The sequence below is a fragment of the Canis lupus genome, chromosome 16 (genome assembly GCF_011100685.1).
Source record: "Canis lupus familiaris isolate Mischka breed German Shepherd chromosome 16, alternate assembly UU_Cfam_GSD_1.0, whole genome shotgun sequence".
Lineage (NCBI taxonomy): Eukaryota > Metazoa > Chordata > Mammalia > Carnivora > Canidae > Canis > Canis lupus.
Window position 1 is genome coordinate 46,170,017 of NC_049237.1, and position 23,197 is coordinate 46,193,213.

General features: G+C 38.2%; 1 protein-coding gene across 3 annotated transcripts in view; it reads left to right on the forward strand.

The window, feature by feature from the left end:
• Positions 1–1,292: 1,292 nt before the first annotated feature.
• The window catches only part of LRP2BP (LRP2 binding protein), a 28,151-nt gene continuing 6,246 nt past the window's right edge, over positions 1,293–23,197 (forward strand). For all 3 annotated transcript variants that reach the window (XR_005371630.1, XM_038560396.1, XM_038560395.1), the window contains exons 1-8: positions 1,293–1,499; positions 1,930–2,056; positions 2,946–3,058; positions 5,913–6,026; positions 18,419–18,561; positions 18,646–18,751; positions 19,843–20,066; positions 21,515–21,689. Coding sequence is in view for 2 of the 3 variants with exons in the window: in XM_038560396.1 (XP_038416324.1) it covers positions 1,951–2,056; positions 2,946–3,058; positions 5,913–6,026; positions 18,419–18,561; positions 18,646–18,751; positions 19,843–20,066; positions 21,515–21,689 (981 nt within the window). In the remaining variant the exon portion in view is untranslated. The remainder of the gene's footprint in view (positions 1,500–1,929; positions 2,057–2,945; positions 3,059–5,912; positions 6,027–18,418; positions 18,562–18,645; positions 18,752–19,842; positions 20,067–21,514; positions 21,690–23,197) is intronic.

A 23,197-nucleotide genomic window follows, 5' to 3' on the forward strand; every position in this document is an offset into this window, starting at 1 on the left:
TGGGTGCTAACTAGTATAGAGGATCTGGGAAGGGCACCATCAGTGTCCACTACACCCACAGTTCCCTTTAAAATTGTGGATTCCTTTAAGGTTTTATATCATCAGTTAATGTCTATAATTTTTATTAGATAATTTTCTAAATTTCCAGTATATTATGCAAGTTGTCGTTTCGAATGATAATTTTATATCTAATCCCAAGATCTGACAGAAATAAATTCATACTTTCTAAATTCTTATTATATCTCATTTTCTAAAATTAAAAAGTACTAAATTTTGGTTTATTCTCTAACAGAAGTCCTGCCATTTAGAAAAATCATATTAGTCTCAATTTTTGGAGAACAGTATAGAATAATGATGAGGTGCAGAGGTGCTGGGATGTCCCAGTTGTCCCACATCCTAGCGCTATAACCTGAGGCAAGTTACTTAACCCCCTCAGTGTCCCCATATGTTAAAGGGGCCTTATAATAGCTCCTATTTCATAAAGTTTTGGAGGAGCTACTGCCTGAGCACTTAGAACAAAGAATAATACCTGGCATTTAAGAGCTCAATCAATCTTTGCTTATGTTTTCTAGACTCTCTCCAATGCTTCTTTCAAGCTACAACAAAAACCAGGTGCAGCATTGTAACCACAGAGAGCAACATGAGTTCAAAGGAGGTATTGTGTTTTGACTTGCTTCATTTCCCATGCTGTTCCTGAATATGCCAAGTTTTTTCTTAGCCCTCTTGGATATGATAGCACACAGGTTAATGTCTTCAGTAAAATAAAAACTTCTATAACCAGTTTCTCAGTAAATTGACAATGCTATCTGTATCATCCTATCTGAATTGGGTTCTGTCTAAATGATTTACCTATTATTGCTTCACCTCAAAGCTCATTGGAGACTTTTACCCTAACATAAACAAAAGTTTTTTGGAATCATATAATCAAAAAATTTTATATATCTAGCAACAGACATTTGGAAATCCTCTAGTTCAAATTACCTATAGTCAGTCCACACAATTCAAGAAATTGACTTTTTAAAAAATTAAATACCTCTTCCAAAATGACAAAGATATTGCAGTGGGTTTCTTTTCCCTAATATACTGAATTATCTCCCTTTTCTGCACTTCATTCTTATTAAGGAAGCAATCTATTGTCCAAAATAGTTTCACATAATAGTATAAATGCAGTTTTCCAATCACACTAAAGGTCTCCTGAGTTGTTCTGCTCGCCACCAATCAGGAATCTTTACTGGAAGCTTGTTCCTGATTGGTTAAAGTCGCTGTAACAGTAGAATGCCGAGGAATAAACAAAAAAGCATAGCAACAACTGAATTTGCTGTCTCACTACCCTCAGCCTGGGCCAGCCTGGACTCCTTCATCCCAAATGAGGTGGCCTCTACATTTTATATGAAGGCTTTGATTTTCCATTCAACTGTGATCCATCTTCTAACATGGCAATCCAATACAGATGGGAAGATAAAACTGAACAACACAGCTAAAATAAAGTGTATTCCCAGGTAAAATAGACGAATGCTTTAATTTGAAATGAGTAAGTGTCATGAGCTTGAGTTGCAAGGCAAAGTACCAGGGCACCAGAACTCTTATCTATGGGCAGTGTCACCAGTTCCTACTAGTGGCAGGCATGGTGGGTGACACAAGGCACTGCAGTTGTGAACTCTCAGCCAGAGAGGACTTGCAAAGGGCTCTCATCATGAATCCCTCGCTGTGGAAACAGACATGGAGGATGATTGTGCCTCTTGTACCTATGGAAGGCTCTGGTTTCCCAGAAAGAATATGCACCTCCCAGAGCTGGTAGTTTGCTGCCCTATCCCTAGGCTAATGCGGGGAGGTTGCTTTTTATAATGAATGCCAAATGAGAGTGGAGTCTTTTTGCACTTTTCTGGATGAAAATATTTTTACCATCTTGTTTTTTATTCTTGTTTACAGGATACACATTGTGGAAACAGGATGAAGTTGACCAGTGAAAAGTTGCCCAAGAACCCCTTTTATACCTCTCTATCCCAGTACGGAGCTAAGAACCCAAAATTCTTCCAATGGAGGAAGGAAAAGACTGGTACAAATTCTGATAATATTCTCACTAAAAGTCCATTCTGTACACCAGAGCAAAAAAGACAAGACATAGGAGTCTCACTGCTGTCAAGGAAGTGGTTAACTTTACTGTTCTTTTTAGCTTTCCTGTAAGAATCTGAGAAATTGCTGCTTATCTGGTACCAAATCATCAGTGGAGAAGTCTCATAATTAGATTCCAATCCTGGTTTTACTCTTAGGATTTTAGGACACCCTTCTGGAAAAGAAAAGCCAGATGTCACTTTTATTAAAGAAAACATTGCCATACTTCCAATTGTCATTGAAAGCTGCCATTTTGTTTCTGTAGACCTACTAATATTAAATTGAGGATGGTTACTAGCTCATTTGGTTAGAGTAGTCCTAATTAAAGCTCAAATTAAGAATTTCACTCATCCACAGGTAGCTTTGCCTAAAGAACTACACAGCATTGCTAGAGCTCCTGCCTAGTAGTCAACTGGGTTAGTTTGGAAACCAATCAACACATACTTGATTTTACAAGGCACGGGGTTAGGTGCTGTGATCATGTTTTTCCCTTGAGCTAAGGAGGCCAGTTTTATGAATGAGAACTAGGAAGGAAACTAGTATGAATGGGTCACCTGGGTGGCTCAGCAGTTGGGCACCTGCCTTCAGCTCAGGTTGTGATCCTGGGATCTGGAATCAAGTCCTGCATCGGGCTCCCTGCATGGAGCCTGCTTCTCCCTCTGCCTGTGTCTCTGCCTCTCTCTCTGTGTCTCTCATGAGTAAATAAATAACTCTTAAAAAAAAAAAAAAAACTAGTATAAACAGTGCCAGATGAGTTCTATATAATTCATGACTTCGAGAGGAAATTCATTTCGTATGGATAAAGATGGAATTCTTTACCTTTTTAAAACCAGATCATTACAGCCATTTAAATTTGGTGGATAAGGCATTGCAGCTCTTGAAGGAAAGAATAAGAAGAGGGGACGCTCTGGCATATTTCCTCCGAGGCCAACTATATTTTGAAGAGGTATCATTTCCTGTTTTCTTTTTTAAAAATGTATTTAAATTCAGTTTAGTTAACATTGTTAACTACTGTATTATTTGTTTCAGGGGCAGAATTTAGTGATTCATCTGTTGTGTATAACACCCAGTGCTCACTCCATCATGTACCCTCCTTAATGCCCATCACCCAATTACCCCATCCCCCCACCCCTCTCCCCTATAGCCACCCTCAGTTTGTTCCCTAGAGTTAAGGGTCTCTTATGGTTTGCCTCCTTATCTGTTTTTATTTTATTTTTTCCTGTTTTCATTTCATATAATGCTATTGTTGGATCCTCATAGCAAAATTTCCCATCGAGTTCCCTTAGGTTGTTATGCAGAGGGATTTCTGGCAAATACCATAGGTTATGGTTGTGGCTTTAAGTACACCGTTAAGGAGATATTTGACCTTCCTCCATAAAAGCCATTCTAATGCAAGTCGTTTATAGGAGTCATTCTGGTATAAAATCCATTCTCATACTAAAAATTAAAAATAAAATTTTTACTTTTGCCCCAAATAATATCATTTACAAAATCTTTTCATATGAATAACTAAAGACCCTGTTTCTTATCTAGTACGTAGAGGCTTTATAGGTTCCTTTCTAGAGGTAGGAGGGAAGTGCCTTCTTTCTCCACATTATGCTGAAGCATCCTAAGGAGCAGATGTAGGAGGAACTGTGCAAAACCATCACTTAAACTTCCATAATATAGCATCAGTCTTTCATTGACCCCTGCGGGGTGATGTGAAATGGACCACCAGGTGGCCCCAATCCCTTGACCACTCACTGAATATTTGGGCAGCTTTTAACCTATATCCTACTTACTCTTAAATCTGATGGCTCCATCATCCCTTCTGGCAACAAATATTTGTTGAGGACTCATCATGCACCATGAGGATAGCATAGGTTAAGAGCAAGATATCTTAGCTTTGGGTATCATTAGGGTATGATTCCTACTACTTATAAACTGTGTAGCCTTGGGCACAAATACTTAACCTCTTGGAGTCTCAGTTTTTTCATCTGTAAAAGGGGGGTAATAATGTGCATTTCCTAGGACTATGTGAGGATTGTATTCATTGTAAAAGTATTTACTAACAGAATAAGTGCTTTATAGGTGTTTACCATTATTATGCTAAACTAAGACTATATGGTGACAAGGGAACCAGAATGGTCCCCATTTCATAAAACTTACAGTCTACCAGGGGAAGAAAATAAGTGAAGAAATAAGGAGGAGTACTGTAAGAGCAGTTAACTGGGTACCGTGATAGAGAATAATTTAGAAATAGGGTGGAAAGACCTGTGGTTTACACTAATTTGAAGAAAAGGAAATGAGCAGCGCAAATAGCCAAGTGGAAGTGCATTCCAGGTGGAGGTGAGAAAATGCAGTGTTTCAGGGAAGAGAGGGGGCTCTGTGAGCTCTGAGAATGGAGACCAACTTGGTAATCAGCAAGGCAGAGTATGACTCTAGATGAGCTTCGTGTAAATTGTAGTCAGAAGACATTGGAGTGTTTTGAGTCTGTTAATGAGAACAGATTAGAAGGCAAGCATGGAACCAGTTTAGGGGGAAATTATACTACTCCCAGCAACAGAGGATAGTAGTCTTGACCAGAGTGGCAGCAGTGGAAGCTGGATCCTGGATTTATTTTGGAGACACAAATAATATCATCATTGACCGAAAAATATAGAAGTGAAGAGGGTGAATTTTGAGAGGGCGATCAAGAGCTCAGGTTTTATATACCTTGTGTTTCTGACGTCCATTAGTTATCCACGTAGACAGGCTTCAAAGTAGAAATTTACATGTTAAGAGTCTAAATCTCAAGTCTGGATTCAAAGTATATATTTGAGATTTTCCAGCATGTAGATAGCATTGAAAATCATAAAAAACTAACACAGCCTCCTTTCTTTTCCTTCCTCTTGAGTATTCTCACTTTTCCAGCTCTCTCCCATCTAAGCCAAACATTGGAGAAAGGAGAAAGAGTCTTAACAACTAGGTCATTAACTCATTATAATGTGTTCTTTAAAATTAGTATTTGTTAGTATTTTAATACAGTTTTTATTAGTTTTATTAATTTGTTGACTAATTATAGTTTATGAAAAAAGGAATTCAGTTGTTTTTGTATCTTCCAGAAGTTGTCTTTCTCTGGTCTTCTCTACCGAAGTAATAGCCATCTAATTCAGTAACACACTTTCTTTCCACAATTACACATGATTCATACTTTAGTGTAAGGCATTTTCCTTGGTGGATTACGATATAAGCCCTATTAGTGCCTCACACCTCAGTATCAGATAACTGCCAAGGAATCTTAAAACATGTAGGTTTCTATAGGAAGTATGGGAGAATGATAATTTTAGAGAATCACATTTGTTTTTCCATGTCTTCTCCCTAACTGGAGAACTGCAGTACTGGAGGACATGAGCCATAGTAATAGTGGATATCTAATAATAGTGGATACATCCTGATGTTCACATTTTCCCTTGACTCTCTGGTCCCAGCTCTGAAGTTTCTTAAACTTCAGGAGTGGTGGGGGACATGGCAAGACGGATTGAGCAGAGGGCTCGCTGCCATTTTGAGAGAAGTTTGGCAATATCCAAAAGTACCAGTATAAGCAAAAGAGAGTCTTGCCCCAATTTTTCCTGGGCACTTCCCCCAGGTGCCATATCCAGGTCTCTTTAATTGATTTTATAGCATGTTTACTGGTGTCAATGCCATACTTGCAAATTCCATAAATTAGTTGCTGTCTTTTGTTATATTTGGTTTTTTTAGCTAGATTTGGGTGGGAGTTAAATATTTGGGATTACTTTAAGGTAATAGTAAAAATAACTCAATATTTCCTGAGCTTCTAGGGATGGTATGAAGAAGCATTAGAACAGTTTGAAGAAATCAAGGAAAAAGACCATCAAGCAACTTACCAGCTAGGAGTAATGTATTACGATGGGCTGGGGACACCTATAGATACTGTAAGTCGCTGTTTCATTCAATGTTTAAGATTTCATTGTTAGTGGATTATTTGATATAATTATTTATATTTTAATAATATATTTCTGTGCTTAATTTTAATATCTACCCTTTTAGCATTTCAAGGATAGCAGTATTCACTTTTACATTTATGTGAAAAAAACAAAATTTCTTTTTGCCCCTTCCTCACTACCTCTGTCAATAACACTTATATTTTAAAACATTTTCCTTTATTTTTAAAAGTTATTCCAAAACTACATGGAGAAAAGTTAGAAAATGAGCAAAAATAGGATCACCAAATTCTACTATCAAATGTGAATCTGGTTATTATTCTACAGTATATCCTTCAATGTATCACACCAGGCAAAAAATTTTATATATAATTTTATATATTGTACATCTTTCTGGTCATTTGTCTTCACTATATACATATATTGTGTGTGTGTGTACATTTTTTCAATGTAGGATGACAATACCATACATAATGTTTTTTAATATCCCTTTTCACCTAACAATTTTGAATATCTTTCTCCTTGTCAATAAATAGAATCTATTATCATTTTAATACCTACATAATTAATATGTATCAATAATATTCCTAGGCTTCATCTGCTTGTGCAATTGCTTGTGAAAATTCTTTTAAAAGAATAAACTAAGCTATGAGGTTTTGGAGAGCAGTATTTCAGTTTTCTCTCTTCCTTATGGGCTTTATTTTTTAGTTTTTCTTTTTGGTCTCATTTTACAGGGGAATTTCACACACTATCAAATAAAAATTAGGAATTTACTTTAAAAATTGTCAAAGATATTCAGAAGTTTGTTTCTCTGTGTTCACTAGCAAAGCTCTTCTCTCCATAATGGTCTATTAAAAAATTGTGAAAAATCATATGCTTTCAAATCCTCTCTTCACTACTTACAAGAAGTATGATCTTAGGGAAATTATTTCTGGTCTGTAATTTCCTCATTTGTAAAATGAGGATAAATGAACCTAAGTTAGAGATACATCTGCCGTTTCCCTACACCTCTGGCCATGGCCATCCCGGGTAATTGATCAGAGCCCCCTTTCTAGCTGAATCCAGACATAGCCTCAGAATTTTAATCAGTACAAAGCTTTAAGGTTACATTACCAATTCAATCCACTGGAGGCAGCATACAAAATAAAACCCATTAACCTCACATAGTTGTTAATGAGATTGAACCACAAGTAAAATAATGTAAGACACAGGTAGTAAGTATCCAGTGTTTTCTTTCCAGACTTTATGTTGTATAGAGTCAACAATGAGGACTGTTCTTTAATTCCTGAAATTCTTCACTTTTACTCTTTTATTATCATAGCATGTGAAATAAGTAAATGATTTAAAAAATTAGTATTTCCATTAAATGATTTATTTTAACCTATTTATAGTTTAACCTGTTAAAAGCAGAGTAACATGTGGGATCCATGACTACATTGCCCCTCCTATGAATTGAACACAATTGACCACATCCTTCTTGAAACATCTTCCTCTAAAATTCTCTCCCATGCTTTATATACACCTCTTTCCACCATCTTCTATGTGTTTGTGATACAATTCTCCCTGTTCACCTCTTCACAGCCACCCTGTGCCCTTTGCTAGTTGCTTCTCTTTTAAGTGTTGAAATGTGCCAGAACCTGGGTCCTCGCTGTCCTTTAGTCTCTCTCTCCCATATTAAGCTCATCCAGTCCCATGGCTAACATTACCTATATCTTTTAAAGACTTTATTTATTTGAGAGAGAGAGTGTGTACACAACAAATGAGGGGAGGGGCAGAGAGAGAAGCAGGCTCCCTGCTGAGCAGAGAGTTCAACATGGGGCTCAATCCCAGGACCCTGAGATCATGACCTGAGCTGAAGACAGACACTTAACTGACTGAGCCACCCAGGCCCCCCTCATTACCTGTATATAATTTTAAAAGACTTCCAAATTGTTGTCTTCACTCCAAAACCTCATGCTGACGTCTATACAGCCAACTGCTTGTCTCTCCCTAGATAGTTTAGTAAGTATCTCCTGGTCTCTGAGTCCATATCTAGTTCACCTATAAGTCTGTTGCTTAAAACACACACAAATCCTATTTAAGGCAGTGGAGTTTCTTTGTGCCCTGGTACCATTCACAGGGGTCATCGTCATCCTTGGAATTGCCTTAAAGGACACAGAAGTGGTGTTTATGCAGTGTGAGCACCTCCTCTACAATCCCCGAGGTGCCTGCTACTCTTGTGACTTATCCAGCTCTGGTTTATTTTGATTCATTGTCTTATTCACTCACTCTTTCATCTCACAAACATTTATGAGGCAGAACAGTCTGAGATGCTGGAGAAGCAAACATGAGCGTGAAAAGGAAGGCATAGTCTTGAGAATGACTGTGAGTGCAGTTGTGGGTCTGGGGCAGATGCAGTATTAGGCACAGAGCCAAGGCCAGGGGAGTCTTCACAGAGCAGCTGCCATGTACTGACTCTCAGAAGGAAGCACAGCATGTAAGGTAAGGAATGGCAGATGGATGAGGGAGCAATGGTAGGACACCTCATTCAGGAACTTGGACCTGACTTCCTCAGCCAGCCCTTCGCACGTTTACTAACCCAACTAGTGTTGGTACAACTACCCATGACCCATGCTCTATAGACATAGGCAGCCAGGCACTTAAAAGTTCTCCATATAGAAACTTGGGCCAGCACAGTAATCTCAATGCCAATTCTGCATCCATTTAACCATACTCTTTGAGGCCGTTGCCACCTAATCTCTTTGGCCTTTCCAGAGAACTTTCCTAGAGAAAGATCCTATCTAAGAAAAATTATGGTGGCAGCTGTTAAGGTGATAAAATATTTGCCATGGTTACAAACAAAATCAATAATACATTAGAAGAATGAGGTATCATAACCAAGCAAAATTTAGCCCAGATATTTAACAATTCAATATAAGGAAAAATATGAATATACCACTTTAGTAGGTTGAATAAAAGACAACATTAGCATTTCATAAACCCCAGAACTTCTCATAATGAAAACTTTTAAAAAACAGTACTAGGAAAAAAAAAAAAAAACAGTACTAGGAAGTGTGTTTCCTTATAACTTAGGAGTAGCCAAAGCCCAAACTAGGGAGTCTTTTTTCCATTGGTCACATGCACCTACTCCTACCGTCTCTTGAATATCTTTCAGATCTGTCCCCAGTCCTTTATGCCCACTCCTTCTTTTCCAGTTCAGCCTCACAGTACCCCTTACCTGGGTTATTTCAGAAACAGATCCCCAACTTCTTGCCCTTGTCCCAAATTCATTATTTAAACTGCCACCGAAGTTATCTTTCCAAAATCCAAATCTGATGACATCCTGTCCATCTTTCAAAAACTTCAATGCTGAACATCAATAGAAGGGCATGATTTGGAGTGTTCCCATGGACAGCCAGCCAGCTGGCCACCAAGAGGCCACATAAAGTAACATTTACTTGGTTAATTCAAATTCAAAGTCTTGGTAAATAATTCCCACTATAAATCCTCACACTAGTCCCAAGTTTGCTGAATCTGTCAGATTGCTGCCCACAGGGGTCCCTACCAGGTATCATGAGGCTAACCCACTGTGACTGTACCTGAACTTGATATCAGAATTCCATTCAGAACCCTAACTTCACTTGGTCCCACCAGGCCTCACAGCTGTATCATCTGTGGCCACCACACGCATTGTATATCTTTCTGGTCATTTGTTTTCTTACACATTCTTGACTCCGTATTGCATTCTGCTTCCTCCCCTGTTCTCACAGCTGCTCTCCCTCCTAAACATTCCAGCTGGCAAATCCTCAGCCTTTTCTCAGACTATTTCATTCACCTCCTTGCCTTATCAGAAAGTTAGCTGTCCCACGTCCACCCCTCTGTAGGTCGAGGGCTCTCCTGCCACATTGCTATGTACCACAGCGCTCAAAGGCAAAACTGGCATCATTTTCATCTCCCACTTCATTTTCCAGCTATTATCTCTCCTCCGCCCCATGCACAAAGAACCAACTTTGAAATCCATACCAACTTAACAACTTTCCCAGTTCTGTCCATTTCCTAGTCATTGGTCATTCTCTAACATTAAGTTGAATACCTTGATTTTGGGTATTCCTCCGTGTGTTGTTCCATCATCATTTTATCTGATATTTGAACTAAGAACCAAGCAACAAGAGGGAGAAACCCCTCTTGTATACAGATCTGGGGAATCACATTCCAGGCAAAGGAAATATGTTAAGGTCTGAGAAAGAAGGAAGGCACAACTGGAATGTTGTCACATCAGTGAGACAGGGTCAAACCACAGGGGACTTGGTAAACTAGGGCTGAGAGTTTGGCTTATGTTATCAATGTAGTGTGAAAACACTGAAAGGGAGTCAAATTCATAGGATTTCTATTTTTAAAAAATCATTTTGTCTGTTGTGTGGAGAATGGATAGAATGGAGGCAGGAGTAGAAGCAGGAAGCTAGTTGGGAAGCCACTGCAGTTCAGATAAAACCACTTAAACTAAAGTACCATCATGGAAATAGAGAAAAGGGGACAGATTTAGGATATGTTTTTCTTTTTTTAAGATTTTATTTATTTATTAATGAGAGATACAGGCAGAGAGAGAAGCAGGCTCCCTGTGGGGATCCTGATGTGGGACTCAATCCCAGGACCCCGGGATCATGCCCTGAGCTGAAAGCAGACACTCAACCCCTGAGCCACCCAGGCATCCCAGGATATACTTTTAAGAGGATACAGGTCTTCTGGTGGACTAGGAGAGCGGTAGGAATAATAAATAATAATAAATAAGGGAAGGAATCAAGAAAGATGTTGGCATTTACAACAAAGGGATAACTGAGGGAGGAGCAGGTTTGGAAGTAACAAGAAAACCTAAATGTTTGTTTCCACGTTACCTCTGAAGTCGCCTGTACAGAGATGTCAAATAGAGTCTGGAGATCAGTGATGCTGTTAGGACTGGTCAACTCAGCAAGGGGCTATCTGAGCAGGGGCAGTTAGGGCACCAGACTGGATATGGTTGCTGAATGAGTGGACGTAGAGAAGAGGAAAAGGTGAAGACGGAGACAGAAGGGAAAGGACAGCCAGCAAAGGAGAATAGGGAGGAGCCGCCAGGGAGAAGGGAGGGAGATCAGGAGTGTGTGGTGAAGGGGAAGTCAGATGATAAAACTGGTTCAAGAGGGAGTGATCAATCATCTCAAATTCTGCTGGGGGATCCCTGGGTGGCGCAGCGGTTTAGCGCCTGCCTTTGGCCCAGGGCGCGATCCTGGAGACCCGGGATCGAATCCCACGTCGGGCTCCCGGTGCATGGAGCCTGCTTCTCCCTCTGCCTGTGTCTCTGCCTCTCTCTCTCTCTCTGTGTGTGTGACTATCATAAAAAAAAAAAAAAATTCTGCTGAAGTGACTATCATGAAAACTGAGCACTTACTAGTAGGCACACTAGATGAATCTCACTGGAGACTCTGACAAGCCTTCTCAGTGGTGGAGTGCTAAGGGACCAATGTCAGGGTGGACTGAGGAGTAGTATGGACGTGAAGAGGTGGACGTAAGCACTGTGTTTTGTCACAAAGCAGAACAAATACGTGTGCAATAACGAGGGGATCATAGACTCGAGGGGGGTTCCCCCCCAGATCAGAGATACCATAGTATATTTGTAAGTCGATGCACAAGATCTAGTCCAGAGGGAAAAAATGCTGAATTGAGTAAATTCACAGATTTGTTTCTTTTGATTTTCTCTTTTTCTCAGTGAAATAAAAGTGAAGCCATGTGCTTACATCAGCGGTACGTATACTAAAACTGGAATGACAGAAAATTAGCTTAGTTCTTGTGTACAAGGATGACACACAAAAGTCATGAACCACTTTTTTTTTTTTAATATAAAAACAAATAAAAATTTTAAAAAGGTGAAGCCATGAGCTGAGAATGAGGGCCAGGACAGTGAGCAGTAGAAGCGTGAAGAGGAAGGATAAGGTCTAAAATAGTATCTTCTCTACCAGGCAAGTGGGAGGGAGAATTGATGAGACAAATTGGTAGTGTTGTTTGCCAGGGCTGAGCACTCACTCTGAAATCTGTGATCACAGATTTAAAGAAGGACCTGCCACCACGGCTGTGTTCTTGAATGCAGCCAGGTAGGCAGAGAAATGGTTTATTTGCCAGATAAAGGAGTACCAAAGAGGGAAAGAGGAACAAAGAAATGAGTATGGTCACAGATACAGAATAAGCTGAAAGTGTGGGAATTTAAAACATGAAGAAGATTGGCAGATTCAAGGGCTGGCATATGGCAACCCCATAATAGAATGGCTTGAATGTAATTACATACGGAGGCCGGAGGAGCATAAAGAAGATCGCCTCTGCAGGCCACCCCCTTACCTAGAATTACAGTGTTAGCTTGATCATACTCTTAACCCACAGTACAGGGGCAAAGATCCAACTCTTAAGTTTTATCACTTTCTTTTAGAAAAAAGAACTTTTGCTAAGTTCTTGATACTAATTTCATTTAGAGTCTGGTTGAACCATCATGCTTTGTGTGATAGACTTGAACTGTATTCTTCAGGGAGCATTCAAAGGTCATTATTACCCCACAGAGATAACAATCACACGTGAGCCCCAACATATGGGGAAGCTACAAATGGAAACTGGAAATAGTGCTTGGAGAAAAAAATGAGTAAAGCCACTAAATTTTGACTGAGACAAAATTGTGGTGAGGACAAGTTCACCTGTTTTAACTTTTCTTTCCCTATCTCATAGACTCCTACAAAGGGTTTTTAAACACTTTCTTTAGGATAAGGCAATAAACATTTGAGTGTAATTTAGTGCCAGACAGCAGGAGATTTGACCTTATGAAATTCATGGTCTATGGTTCATCAGGCAGTGGGGCTTCTGTTTTCCAGAGACACTATTTTTCTAAATCTTACCTCTAACCACTTCCCAGATTTAACTTCATAAATTCATAAATTACATGCAATCAGAATCAAATTTCCTGTAAGATATTTTATGGCATGTGGCCAACTGATTAAAAATCCACATGAAGGCACCTGGGTGGCTCAGTCAGTTAAGCAGCTGACTTCGGCTCAGGTCATGATCCCAAGGTCCAGGTATCTTGCATTGAGCTCTCTGCTCTGAGGGGAGCCTGCTTCTCCCTCTCCCTCAGCCTGCTACTCCCCCCCACTTGTGTTCTCTATCTCTGTCAAATAAATAAATAAAATATATTTTTTTAATTAAAAAAAACCATAAAAATAAAAATTTGTATGAAAGAGCAAGGAGCCAAATATACATTTGTAGTACTTAAAGCAATGTGGTTTTTGTTCAGGAATAAGGCAAAGATCAAAAGAACAAGAGTCCAGAAACAGATGTACATAGATATGTGGGTATTTAGCATATCATAAAATTGCTAATTTAAGTCTGTGAGAAATGGTGGTAGAACAATTTGATTACCTTTTTAATTTATTTTCTAGTTATATATACCTTTTTAAATAGTTGCTCTAGAAATTACAATATGCACTTTTAACTTACCATGATCTACATGGAGTTTATGAATTACTTCAGGTGAAATCTAGGAACCTTGAATAGTATGCTTTCATTTACCTGCCCATCCCCAATCTTTAGTGCTGTCATACTATACTTCTTAAATTTACATTATAAATCCCCAAATAGAAGACTGCTGTAAAAAAAAAAAAAGGCTGCTGTAATTTTTGCTTTAGTCATATCTTTTGAAGAAACTAAGAGGAAAACTATTATGCACACAGCTATATATATGTATATCCTTTTATATTTGTTATATACTTACCATTTCTGGAACTCTTCATTCCTTCCTATCAACTTGAGTAGCTACCTGGCACCATATTCATTTCCTTTCAACCTGAAGAATTTCCTTTAAAGGGTATTTCTTACAGTACATCTTGCAGATGATGAATTCTTTCTGATTTTGATCATTTAAAAATGTCTTTAATCTGCCTTCATTTTTGATGAATTGTTTTGCTGGTTGAGTTTTTCTTTTCCACATTTTAAAAATGCTATTCCCAAATCTTCTGGCCTTCATTAATTCCCATGAGAAGCCAGTCACTACTTCTTCTATTGTTCCCCCCCCCCCAAGCCGGTTTTATTGAGATATAATAAACATATAATGCTATATTAATTTAAGGTACATGTGCATACATATACACCACATCGTCCTTATCCATTCATCTATCAATTTTCATTATCTTTGAGTAAATACCCAGTAGTGGAATTACTGGATCATATGTGGTAGTTCATTTCTTAATTTTTTGAGGAACTTCCATACTGTTTTTTGCAGTGGTTGTACCAGTTTGCATTCCCACCAACAGTGCACAAGGGTTCCATTTTCTCTATATCTCACCCAACACTTGTTATTTCTTGTCTTTTTTATTTTAGCCATTCTGACAGGTATGAAGTGATATCTCATTGTGGTTTTGATTTGCATTTCCCTGATGATAAGGGATGTTGAATATCTTTCCATGTGTCTGTTGGCCATCTGTAGGTGTTCTTTGGTAAAATTCAGGTCTCCTGCCCATTTTTAAATTGGATTATTTGTGTGTGAGAGGGAGTTGAGTAAGTTATTTATATATTTTGGTTATTAACTGCTTATCAAATATATCATTTGCAAATATCTTCTCCCACTCAGTTTTTGGCCTTTTTCTTTTGGTGGTGGTTTTCTTCACTGTGCTGCAAAAAACTTTTGACATAGTCTCAATAGTTTATTTTGGCTTTTGCTTCCCTTGCCTTAGGAGACACATCTAGAAAAATGTTGCTATGGCCAATGTCAGAGAAACACTACCTGTTTTTAAGGAATTTTATGGTTTCTGGTCTCACATTTAAGTCTTTATTCCCTTTTATTTTTGTGTATGGTATTAGAAAGTGGTCCAGTTTCATTCTTTTACATGTAGCTGCCCAGTTTTTCCAGCACCATTTATGCTGGAAAAGACTGTCTTCCTCTCATTGTATATTTTTGCCTCCTTGGTCATACATACATCATGATTATATATAATTTTGGGTTTACTTCTGGGCTTTCTCTTCTGTTACAGTAATCTATTGCTTTTGTGCCAGGACCATACTGTTTTTATTACTACAGCTTTATAGTATACCTTGAAATCTAGAATTGTTATACCTCTTGCTTTGTTCTTTACCAAGATTACTTTGCCTACTCAGAGTCTTTTGTGGTTCCAAGCTAATTTCAGTAATATTTGTTCTCCTGTTGTGAAAAATGCTGTTGGTATTTTTTTTTTAATTTTTATTTATTTATGATAGTCACAGAGAGAGAGAGAGATTGAGGCAGAGACACAGGCAGAGGGAGAAGCAGGCTCCATGCACTGGGAGCCCGATGTGGGATTCGATCCCGGGTCTCCAGGATCGCGCCCCGGGCCAAAGGCAGGCGCCAAACCGCTGCGCCACCCAGGGATCCCTGCTGTTGGTATTTTGATAGGGGTTATACTGAATCTGTACATTGCTTTGGGTAATACAGACATTTTAACAATGTAATTCTTCCAATCCAGGAGTATGGAATATCTTTCCATTTGTTTGTGTCATCTTCAATTTCCTTCATCAGTGTTTTATAGTTTTCACAGTATGGGTCTTTCAACTCTTTGGTTAAGTTTATTCCTAGGTATTTTATTCTGTTTGGTGCAACTGTAAATGGAGGTTTGTTGTTGTTGTTTTAAGGATTTTATTAGAGAGAGACAGAGAATGAATGGGAGAGGGGCAGAGGGAGAGAGAAAAGCAAACTTCCCGCTAAACAGGGAGCCTGACACAGGACTCTATCCCCAGGACCCTGAGATCATGACCTGAGCTGAAAGCAGACACTTAACCACACAGTGCCCTATGTACATGGAGTCTCTTAATTTCTACTACTTTTTTGTTAATGTGTAGACATACTACTGATTTCTGAGTATTAATTTTGTATCCTTCAACTTTATTGACTTCATTTACTACTTCCAGTAGTTTTTTGTGGAGTCTTTAGGATTTTCTACATATAGTATTATGTCATCTGTATACAGTCACCATTTAACCTATTTATCAAAATGAATACTTCTTTTTCTTGTCTGATTGCTGTGGCTAGGACTTCCAGGATTATGTTGAATAAAAGTAGTAAGAGTGGACATCTTTGTCTTGTTCCTCATCTTAGGGGAAAAGTTCTCAATTTTTTACCAGTAAGATATTAGCTGTGGGTTTTTCATATATGGCCTTTATTGTGTTGAGGTATGCTTTCTCTAAACATATTTTGTTGAGTTTTTATCATGAATGGATGTTGAATTTTATCAGATTTTTTTTCTGCATCTATTGAGATGATCATATGATTTGTATCCTTTGTTTTGCTGATGTGGTGTATCTCGCTGATTGATTGTGAATACTGAACCATCCTTGCATCCCTGGAATAAATCCCACTTGATTATGGTGAATGGTCCTTTTAATGTATTGGTGGATTTGGTTTGCTAATATTTTGTTGAGGATTTTTGCATCTATGTTCATCAGGAATATTAGCCTGCAGTTTTCTGTTTTTGTGGTGTCTTTGGTTTTGACATCAGGTTAATGCTGGCCTCATTAAATGTATATGGAAACCTTCCTTCTTCTATTTTTTGGAATAGTTTGAGGAAAATAGGTTTTAACTTTTCTTTAAATGTTTGGTAGAATTTACCTATGAAGACATCTGTTCCTGGACTTTTTTGTTAGTTTCTTTATTATTGATTCTGTTTCGGTACTAGTCATCAATCTGATCATTTTTTAATTTCTTCTTGATTCAGTTTCAGAAGATTGTATGCTTCTAAAAATTTATCCATTTCTTTAAGGTTGTCCAATTTGTGAGCATATGTTTATCTTTTCAAAGAACTAGTTCTTGGTTTCATTTTTTTTTCCAGTCCTCATTTATTTCTGCTCTGATATCTATTATTTCTTCCTTCTACATACCTTGGACTTTGTTCTTCCTTTTCTGTTTCCTTTAGATGTAAGGTTAGATTGTTTGAGCTTTTTATTGTTTCTTGAGATAGGCCTTATTGTTACATATGTCCCTCTTAGAACTGCCTTTGCTATGTCCCAATATTTGGGAATGTTGTGTTTCCATTTTCATTTGTCTCCATGTATTTTGTTGATTTCTCTTTGCTTTGTTCACTCATAGTTGTTCACTATCATGTTGTTTAGCCTCCATGTGGTTCCCCCCCCCCCCCCCGCCTTTTCTTTTGTTATTTCTAGTTTCATACTGTTGTAGTCAGAAAAGATGCACAGTATGCTTCATTCTTCTGAAGTACTAATCATATGGTTGTTCTCCTGCATTTAATGTGTCATTTTTCTCTGGCTGCTTTGAAGATTTCTTTGGCTTTCAGCAGTTTGACTATGATGTATGCCTAGGAAAGCTACTTTGTGTTTATCCAGACCGGTGTTCACTGAACTTCATGGATCCCTTTCATCTGCAGTTTTTAAGAGTAATCTCTCCTTCATCTTTTGGGCTCTGATAAGTTTTCCAGCATCTCTAGAAAGTTGGGGAGTTTTTTGTAGCCTACTTAAAAAACAAACAAACAAACAAACAAACAAGAACAAAAAAATTGCTCCAGATTTAGCTATCTGTGGAAGGATTTATACAATCACATCACTTGACTACCAGTAAACTCCCTCTTACTATTAGGTTTGGGAAGAAAGAGGCAGAAACCCATGTCACACATTCACAAAAATAAATCCTTATAAATTGGGACTCACTAGAGGGCAAACACCTTTATCTGCTATTACTGAGGTATTCAGCCAGCAACAGAACTTGGAGAGAGCTGTGAAGGATAAAAGCTAGAATGTAGTGCATAGAAAACGTGTGTTCTCTTATTTGGAGTGATGTTTGAAAGTTTGTGTCGACAGATTTTTTTGGAGGGGGCAGTGTCTTCTGTGAGCTCCTTGTGACTATGCAGATGTCATATGAAGATTAGCATATCAGATGTAAATTATCACTGAGCACACTTAACTATGCTTGAAGGGAAAAGACAGTGTTTGGGGCTCACAAGTGTACTCTAATTATAAATGTGGAAGAGGTTACAGCTATTCTTGTATTTTGATAAGTTCTAAAAGCTGTACCCATGCAGAATAAAGGATCTAAAGTGGGAGGGAGGAGAGAAAAAAAACCATATTGAAACATATAGCAAATCTGGAAGCTATAAAATGAGGGAAATGCCTTATATCCTGGAGCTCTGGAAATGCCTACTTGGGAGATGTATCCTCCCCTCCTCCCTCTCCTCTCTCCCTCTGTCCATCATTTCCAGCTCTGCAGACTAAAGCACAACCATCCTGTCTGGGCACAGAGTCATGACATCAAACATCATGTCAGAGGGTGAAGACTACAATATTATTAGGAGAAAGAATTTAGTCCGGGTAAAACTAAAAACTAGGGTTTTTGTTGTTGTTGTTCTTTTCCTTTGTGGAAGGAAAAAGGAGTGGAATATATGAAGAAAATTGTTGATTCTCCATGTCCCAAAGCAAGACACTTACAATTTGCAGCTGCCTACAACCTTGGAAGAGCTTATTATGAAGGGAAAGGCGTCAAACGATCAGATGAGGAAGCTGAAAGGTAGTTTTTAGCTGAGAACAAGATTTTCTTTTTTTTAATCAAATGCTGACACAAAGAATAACTTGCCTTGCCTTTCTCTTTTAGACTGTGGCTTTTTGCTGCAGACAATGGAAATCCAAAAGCTAGTGTGAAGGCTCAAAGTATCCTAGGATTGTATTATTCAACAAAAGAGCCTAAAGACTTAGAAAAGGTAACACTGATCTATTTGTTTTTAATGTTAGCACATGTAGATTAGTATTTATTTCACTATTTCTTTTTTGAACGGTGGGTGGTGAAGACTGAATGTTCAGTTTTAAAGATTTCTTATAGTTCTTTAAAATGTAAAGAAAGTTTACATTTTAGCATCTCAAAGCTCATTTCACCCTTTATTCATCCTCACTTCTACCAAAGGAGTCCACAGATGTGAGAGCATTTCGTATGCTATAAAAAGTCACACAAACAAAATAATAAAAACAAAATACCATGAAAGCTAAGAGAGTCCTGAAATATAGCCCAAATCCTTCACATGTGAATAAATTAAAATTAATTTGTTCTGAGAAAGTAATGATGCTAAGAAGTAAAATACACCAAAAACCCCTAGCTAAAAATTAAATCCATGTAAGGTTTTTACAGAAATACAATCTCTTTATTCATTAATGACTGAAACATTTTCTAAGAAATCCTATGGGGAGAAGGAAATGTAGAGCCAAGTCCTACTGTAAAAGGCATTAAGGACAAATGTATAAGAAACACATAGCAACCAAGACCCTCTTCGGATAACTGAACAGCCACTTGGAAATAATTTTTTGAACTAATTCATATTCATTGTAGCTGCATATTGGGCAAATGTGCTCACGACCACCTGCAGCTTTTATCTTGGTTGCCTCTGATCTCAGTGGGCACCATCTCTTGAGATCCACCTGGAGCTCTGACTGTCCCTCAGCCTCAGCTCTGCTCTCTCTGCTGTGCCTCATTGCAGGTGTGTCTCAAAGCCTAGCAGACACTTAGTTCCTACTTCCTACCTTCCTGATCCTCCAGAGAAATGTGAAACTCTTGAATCCTAAGACAGCTGCACTGTCTAGACTGTGACCTAACCTACACTGTGGGTAGAAAACAGATGGGCTCACCTTAGCATTCTCTCCTAGGTATGTGAAACTAGTGCTAACCTGAAACACACTCAAGGTGCTAGAACAGTGTCCTAGACATTAATTAATAGTGCCATCTTTTAATTACAGATCTTTCTTTCTAGTATTCCCTTACAATTTCCCCTGGTGAATAAGTTGCAATTGTGTTTTTTCTTAGGCATTTTATTGGCACTCGGAGGCATGTGGCAATGGAAACCTGGAGTCCCAAGGTGCACTTGGACTAATGTATTTTTATGGACAAGGCATCCGCCAGGATACTGAAGCTGCCCTGGAGTGCTTAAGGGAAGCAGCAGAACGTGGAAATGTCTATGCTCAAGGGAATCTTGTGGAATACTACTATAAGATGAAATTTTTTACCAAGTGTGTTACATTTTCCAAAAGGTAAATAAGCTCCATGGAAGAATTTACAACACCTCCTACTAGATGTTCTGCACCCAGGTCTGTTCATAGAACTTGCCGCAATATTAGAAAAGATGGCTACTGAGCACTTGAAATGGGGCTAGTGCCTCTGAGGGCCGAACTGTTACATTTCATTGGATTTTAATTAATTTAAATAGCCATCTGTATTTAGTAGCTGCCATATTGAATAGTATAATTCTATGCCATTAGTCTTCAGGATTTCAGTGCTATTTGCTCTATATACCAGCTGAGCGATCTTAATCTAGTTTAACTTTTTTGGGACATCAATTTCCTTTTTTATAAAGAAGAAAATGCTTCTACAGAATTATAAAAATGGTGTATATAAAGTACTTAACATAGTTTAGCATAACAGAAATGCTTATTAAATATGTTTTAATTTCTTCCTAGACTCTTTAGGCACAAGTTCTATCACTGCACAATTGCAAGATAGCTTGATAAAGATTGTAAAATGAGAATAATGGTTAAAAGATGTCAACAAAAAAAACAAAAAAAAAATAAAAGATGTCAACATTAACATTTCATAAAATAACATGGAGATTTCTCTGAGCCCATGTACTTTCCTACATTTATTTGCTCATAACTTAAAAAAGCAATGTACCAAGAAAAGCAAACCTGATGTCCTCTAGAGACACTATAAGGCCCTGCTGATGTTTCCCTCCCAATAATGCCTCACAGAGCTGCCAGGTCCCCCTCTTCCCTAGCCCAGGGTGGGGCAGCCATCTGCAACACAGGATGAAAGAGCTGGTTCTACCCTCTATCCCCCAGTATCATGACTTCCAGGCAGTGGGCCACTTAAAAGTATGATCCCCAAAGTCCCAAATCTTCAAGTTAACACCAAGACTTTAAATCGTTCTTAAAATCTTTCAGACTTTCCATCATTGTCCACATTCCTATTCCCCATAATATCATGGGTAACATGGGGTTGAGTAGATTTCATTCTCACACAACTCTCCATACTTGTGTCAGGGTGAAAAAGGAGGACTTCTTTTTCTTACCCATTTTTAACAAAGATAGATGTGTGAGTTACAGTATGTTTTCTGACCCTATGTGACCAAAGTCCAAATTTAAGGCCAATGTTTGAATAAATGACCCAAAGAAATAGAAAATGCCTTTCCCCCATTGTTTAAATCTGCAAAGTGATATTAAGTTTAAAATATTAATGTTACAAGAAAAAAAAAAGAAATACATCTTTTTCAGTGGTTGTTAATCCCGATATAAGTAGTATCAGAGAGGCTGTGATATAACCACTCTGGTGGTTCCTCTTCCCCTGGTTTTTAACTTTATATTTACCCTTCACCACATAATAAACAACTCAGTTCTCAAACGGGGAGAAATAAGGGATATCACTGGGGTACAAGGACAATTTCTGAACATGTCCTTTTTAACTTCACAATTAACCATCACAACAGGATTGCTGACTACGATGAGGTTCATGACATCCCCATGATAGCACAGGTCACGGACTGTCTCCCGGAATTCATCATCAGGGGCATGGCCATGGCATCCTTCTACCACGCCCGCTGTCTTCAGCTCGGCTTGGGTGTCACAAAGGATGAAGCAACAGCTAAACTCTACTATTCTAAAGTAAGTAAAAGCCTAAGAACATATATAAATTGACCCAAATAGAAAATTTCTGAGCTTTTAGTTAAGCCTTGAACATCTTTATGGGTTAGCATCTTTTTCCTACTGAACTGTTGTGCAGATCACCAGTGTGGGAGGGGTTGTCAGACACAGGGATTGTCTGCAGACAATTTGGCCAGATTCTTACAAACTCCGATGATAAAAAGTCCCATTTTGATGCAAATTATTGTCTCAGCACCCTGCTACTCTGCAGCCTCAGGCCCAGGACCAAGACCTTAAGGCCAGAATGCTGATGCCTTCTTCCACCCGGAAGTGTGAATCTATTCTCATTCTAGTACCTTAATGAAATCTAGTGTTGTATTTTTTATTTTTTTGAAATCTAGTGTTTTAAAATGTCATGTATGACATCTGCCACACTTCAGAGGAGTATGCATGAGTTTGAGTTAATCAGTGGAAATAAATCTTTTCATGTTTCAATTCATGTGCTTTAGACCCCAAATGGATTTCATGTCTAAAATCAAGCAACTAAAAAAGTGGGAAGGGGGTTGGGGATAGGAGAAGTCATTATGAATAAGTGCAAGTATGGTTTTTAAAAAATGAATATGATAAAAACTGTACATGCCTTAGTTAGGTCCATGACATCCATGAAGTCCAAACTAGAATTATTATCTTCTTAAAATTTATAAAGCAATTTGTGGGGTGCACAAGTTGTTTAGCTGGAGCAGGGAACAAGAGAAAGAACCATTTCCTAAATCCTTTGCCTGAATCTGACAATAGTACAGCAGTGGTTCCCAAGCTTGTCTCCATCTTAAAATCACCCGGGGATCTTTTAAAAATTCCAAAGCCCAGACCTTATTTCAGAACAAATGAATCACGAGCTTTTCAGGGGAGCTCCAATGTGCAGGCAACTTTGGAAACCCTACGTTATTTTGTTTGAGATTAGAATTTCCAGAGCATTAAGTCCACATCAACACATAAATATAGGAACACAGTACACAAATACAACTGATGTTTGAGATATTTACCACTACACCATCCTGTTAGTAAGAAAAATAGTTGTCAAAAAAAAAAAAAAAAAAAAAAAAGAAAAATAGTTGTCTTTAACTTTTAAAAAAATCGAAAACCTCTCTGAATTATACCAATTTCCAAACCAAGTCATTTTCAGGTTCTGTGCCATCCATCATGTCCTTTCTAAATAAATGCAAGCAGAGAAAAATCTGGGCCAAATATATCCTGAAATGTGTATATATTCATTCCAAATACAACAGTAGAGCAAACAGACTGCAGTCTTAAAACTATTTTCCACATGGTGGGAGATAAGATCCCCATTACTCAATTTTGACTACTGTATTTTACAGAAGATGCTTTTAAAAATGGAGAAAATTCAAGAGCAGCAGGCCAGGGAAGGGTCTGGAATCCTGTCATATGAGCTGTGATAAGAGAAACTGAGTATTATATTCAGGAAAAAAAGGACAGGAGAGGGTGTGGACAGTGGTCTTCACCAGACTGAA